Source organism: Orycteropus afer, unplaced genomic scaffold, assembly GCF_000298275.1.
Source record: "Orycteropus afer afer isolate SDZICR_OR568_19922 unplaced genomic scaffold, OryAfe1.0 scaffold00583, whole genome shotgun sequence".
NCBI lineage: Eukaryota > Metazoa > Chordata > Mammalia > Tubulidentata > Orycteropodidae > Orycteropus > Orycteropus afer.
This window is the reverse complement of record NW_006922170.1, coordinates 452,092-457,391: the sequence shown is the minus strand read 5'-3', so window position 1 is coordinate 457,391 and position 5,300 is coordinate 452,092. Positions and strand designations below refer to the sequence as shown.

General features: G+C 44.7%; 1 protein-coding gene across 1 annotated transcript; it reads right to left on the bottom strand.

Annotated features, from left to right (window-relative positions):
- Positions 1–3,895: 3,895 nt before the first annotated feature.
- LOC103210289 (melanoma-associated antigen B2-like) lies at positions 3,896–4,912 on the bottom strand. Its single transcript, XM_007956212.1, has one exon. The coding sequence runs from the start codon at positions 4,910–4,912 to the stop codon at positions 3,896–3,898; it is 1,017 nt and encodes a 338-aa protein (XP_007954403.1).
- Between the last annotated feature and the right edge of the window lie 388 nt (positions 4,913–5,300).

Genomic DNA, 5,300 nt, shown 5'->3' with positions numbered 1-5,300 from the left:
ATGAGACAAAGTATATGTGAACTGCTGTATGTAAAGTGAATTTACTCTGTAAATCTTCACCCAAATCCTAATAAAAAAAAAAAAAAAAAAGAATTGATTTATTTGAATTATGATGTTGGCAAAGAACATTGAAAATACCCTGGACTGCTACAAGAATGAACAGATCTGTCTTGGGTGAAATACAGCCTGAAGGATCCTTACAAGCAGGAATGGCCAGATTTTGTCTCACCTACGTTGGTTGTATTGTCAGAAGGGACCAGTCCCTGGAGAAGGATATCATGCTTGGTAATGCAGAGGGTCAGCGAGTAAGAGGGACTCTCAGTGAGATGGATTGACACAGTGGCTGCAACAATGGGCTCAAGCATGGACATGATTGTGAGGATTGCGCAGGATGAGGTAGTGTTTCAATGTGGTGTTGTACATTGCGTCGGTATGAGTCAAAACTGACTCGATTGCACCTAACAACAACATGTAAAGTACCTGGCATGGTGTCTGGCACGTTTTGAAATTTTCAAGAATAGTAATGTTACTGCCATTCATTTGACCCCAGAGGACCATCCAGCCCAGCAGGACTTTTTTTCCCCCCAACTGGGAGATGTTGGGAATATAAAGTGCTCTTAGACAGAGAAAATCAAATCAACCAAAATGCTGCCTAACAAGAAAAAACTAAGTAAGGTTTTGTTTTGTTTTGTTTTTTTAAAGTAAGTAATGTTTTCCCATTGCAGTATATTTTGGATATGAGGATGGCTTTGCCAGGTGGCTGCAACTAAAAGCCCTGAGAATTCATTTCAAAGGCCAACCCATTCCCACCTTCCAAGCTGCCCTTCCATCTTGAAAATAAGCAAACAATTGCCATGTGTCAATTCCAACTCACAGTGATCTTGTAGGACACAGTAGAACTGCCCCACAGGGTTTTCATGGCAATGACCTTCATGGAGATAGACTGCCAGGTCGTTCACCCACCTAGACATGCATGGTGGGTTTGAACTGCTGACTTTTAGGTTAGCAGCCAAGTGCTTAACTGTTGTGCTACCAGGGCCCTGAGGGCAGGCAGCAGAGGCAGGATCTTATGGCCCTCTGGGTAGATGCTTCTATCATTCCTCATTCACAGTCCTCACATTCTCTTAGAGGCTGGGAGTCCTCACAGTACTGATCTGATGTCTTCCTAGTTAGGACAAGACTCTCAAGTCCTTGAGAACTCTAACAGAATAAGTGAGGGGATGCTCAGCCTGACAGCCCTGCCTGGCAGGTTGGGGTACCCCATCCTCACTGATGGGTGTCCTCATCTTGACTCCTGTCTCTTGGATTAAAGGCCTCCTGGGAAATACTACATCCCTGCAAACCCTCAAGCAGATTCCCTACTGCTGACATGGCAGAGAACGGGTTCCTGTCCCAGAGTGATATGAGATGGAGACACTGCAGCACAAGACAGGAGGGCCAGGACAGGTGGCGGCCTGTCAGGGAAAACACACACTGACCTATTCCTACACCTCATCAGCCAGACTTGGCATCTGTATTGACTTCTGTCCTAAAAGGTTTCCTTTGTACAGGAAAGGGGCTGTCCATGATGATTTTGTGAGTATCAGATATTTTTAGGTTATCTGACATTGTTTAGGTAGGTGATCATAATGTCCCCAAATATTATCTTCCTTTCTTTATTCATTTGATTTGTTATACTTTTTCCTATGGCTTTGTATTCCAATCCAGTACACTGGGCACAAAATTTTTCTTTGCATATCTAGATAAATTTTGTAGAAATGAGCTGTAAAATGAATTAAGAGACAAAAGATCTACCTCAGGCTGTATGAGTGGAACACTGGGCTCTAGACAGATTCAGATCAGAAGTCTAGTGTAGCACTGTCACTTAGGAGAGCTGTGAAAATGCAAAACTAGGAAATTCTTCATTGACAAAGGAACTCTGAGAACCCTAGCCTATAGAACAGTTGGAATATGCGTAATACATGTAAAGTACCTGGTAGAGCGCCTGGGATGTTTTGGGTCCTTAATGAATGGAAGTTATTACTGTGATAGTATTGGCACCAGGTGACTCCACTCACCACTTTGAGTTTGTTTGTTTTTTTCCTTTAAATCCAGGATATGTGAGAGAATATGCAGTGCTTCACAAAACAGAAAATGAAATGAGCCAAAACACTGCTTAGGAAGGAAAGGTGGGTAGTATTTGGCATTAGGGAACCTGTAACGTACTGATAACCTGTAATGTAGTGATACTGCCTCAGCAACCCAAGGAGGGGTTGCAACTCGACGGCACATAACAACAACAACAATGTAATGTGAGTGTGGGACAGAATTCCCCAGTTGGATGTAACACAAGGCTTCTAGGATTGTCAGTGCCAACAATACCCCCTACCAGCTGCCTTACATCTTACTCACCCCTCATTTCATTCATTAAACCACCACCAAAAATCTGGTCTTCAATTGGACTTTGCCTAAAGACACTCAGGAAATCCTAATTCTAACATCCTTTGAATGGGGTGGGCTCTGGCTCCCTCAGCCCAAGACAAAGGGCTAGAACAGTGGCTTATTCACATCTCACCACAATGGAGTATCACCCTATTTCTCAGAAACTTCCTGGAAATTATGTAAATAAAACACCCAGTCAGTGCATGTGTTCAAGTGCACTGGGACAAGAGCACAGGACACTTCCCAGTCTGTCCCAGGTCAGATTCCTCTCTGGTTGACCCACAATCCCAGAGTCTCTGTTAAGACCCAGTCTGCATTACATGTTTAATCTACCCCGTGATGGGAGTGTCTGCCCCTGTGCACACTTACCACAGCCTCATTTAGTTGCTTTCACCTCACCCTTAGGAGCTCTGTTGGCGTAGTGCCTAAGGCATTTGACCGGTAACCAGAAGGCTGGCGGTTCAAACTTACCAGCCACTCCTTGGAAAGAAGGTTGGGCAATCTACTTCCATAGTGATATGGCCTCAGAAACCGAAGGAGCAGTCGCTGAGTTGAAATCAACTCGACCACAATGAGTTTGGTTTTTTGGTTGTACCTCACCCCTACCCCCACCCACTACTGTTCAGCACCCTATGCAGCCTAACTTTAAATGGCCTCCCCCTCAGTTGCTTGGAATTTCCCAAAACGTCAAACTGCCCTGCCTCAGGGCCTTTACACTGACTGCTCTCACCTAGACCTGCCCTTCTCACTCCTTTTCACTTTTATTTAGGTCTTAAAGCACATCCCACTGACTTCATTATCTGATAGTTGCTGTTCAACTGTAACATGTATGACTATGGGATTGGGCTTCTTTTAAAGCATTTCCAGTAATAGCTTGAAGCCCACCAAATACCAGATGCTCAGCTAAGATTGGAGGTACAAAATAAACAGTGAGAAAAATGTCTAATTTGCAACCCTTTAATTTCTACATGCTTGAATAAACTCAGTAATTCCATGTATGTATCTTCTCATTTCCAAAAATAGATATTACAAGAAAATAAGCAAACTAAGATTTAACAAGATATACTGAAATGTTTCCTTTTCTTTATCCCAAGCATTCTACTATGGGAATCATTCACATTTCCAAGAAAATCCCTATTCTAATACATGCTACCTTTTTTGGATTACAACATAAATTTCAGGATGTCCTATTTGTTTTTTTTAGAATATCAAAACTCTTATGTTAATGTATGAAAGCAACTATAAACAAGTGATCCATGACATTCATAAACTTAGATTATAAATCCAAATGGATATATTACAAAAAAAACAGACTTTTAAAAATACCCCCCAACAAGAAAAATCTCAAAGCTACCATGTAGATCAAGAACAAAAAGAAGACATACATTGTGTTCCCTCCAGCCCTAATACTCCTCCACTATTTAGAAGGTTGAAAGCACTTTCAAAAACAGAACGAAGAATCTGCCTCATTTCACTAGGGGAAGGAGGGCCTGCTGGACTCAGCCCTGAAATTGGCCCTTGCAGCAGCATTGGGACCGTCCTCTGCTGTCGCTCCCCCTTCCTTTTCTCTCCAAGTTTCTTCATACGGGGCTGGAAAGGCAGTGGGTTGCATATCATTGACCTTGGCCAAAAATTCCAGGACTTTTGTTTTGTTGGCTTCAGCGTGAGCTCTGGGACCCCACAGGAATTCATAGCGTGGAGGATCACTGTTGGGCACCTGCTGGTACTCCAGGTACTTTTCCTGAACCAAATCTTTGGTGATGAGCTTCCTGGGATCCCCAAAAATTACATCCCTTTTTCCATCATAGAAACCCAAAACATTCAGGAATTCCCAGATTTTCTCCTCAGTGACCCGGTTACCATTCATGTAGATCAAGCCCAGGAGAGGCATCAAGAGGCCATTCTTTGGATAACCCCTGTCACCAAACAGGTTTTCCTCATGGCTGATCTCCAAATTGCTGACAACAGCATAGCATTGACCCTTGGAGTCAACTTCCTTCAGGTTGAGGCCAAAGACCACCTCAATTTGCTCACAGGCTCTCCTCAGGATCTCTGGGAATTGCCCCTTGAACTTTTTGTTGATGACCTTCATCATTTCTGCCTTGGAAATGGGCTCTTTGGTTTTATACTTCTCCAGCAGAAAGTCCAACAACCTACACACACTCCTGCGGAGAGGATCTCTTTGTGAGCTCTCAGTCGGGGGTGGGGGCTCAGAAGAACTTAGATTTCCCTCCTCTTGGCCCTCTGCACCTTCAGCAGCTCTTGTGCAGGACACACCAGCAACATCAGTGGGGGTTAATGGGACTCTCTCAGGCCCCTGGGGAGAGCCAGCAGCAGGGGAGCTCTGGGGAGAACTCCCAAAGGGAGAAGAGCAGGGAGACACTTCATCCTCTGTTGCAGTTTCCTGGACACCCTCAACACCATGGGCCTCACCTTGGGCCTGACAATGTTTCTCATGGGCACAGAGCTTACTCTTCTGACCACCAGGCATGATGACTCTGGTCAAGGAGAGTTATCAGGTGTGTGGGTGGAGTACAGGTGATGGGAGGCTATTGAGGAAGAAAATCTGAGGAAGTGTTAGCCCCTACAGCTGGGAGATGCCTCTCTGGCTTTAACAGTGGCTGCCTAAGCAGGATTCTTGGAGGCTACTGTTCTCGAAACACAGAAGCCTTCTGATCTGTTCAGCCTGTCCTGAGAATCCTGTGGAGGAAATTAGGGTGAGGTTTATGTTGCAGTTGCCAGTAGGGCCTGGTAGTGGAGGCCCTCCTTACTGGTGTAGTGGGGAGTCTACTCAGTTCACTTTCAGGGCCATCGGATCAAGAGTTGGCAGGGTTTGTGCCTTGTCCCGTCCCGTGTGCTTCCCTGAGCTTGACACCTCA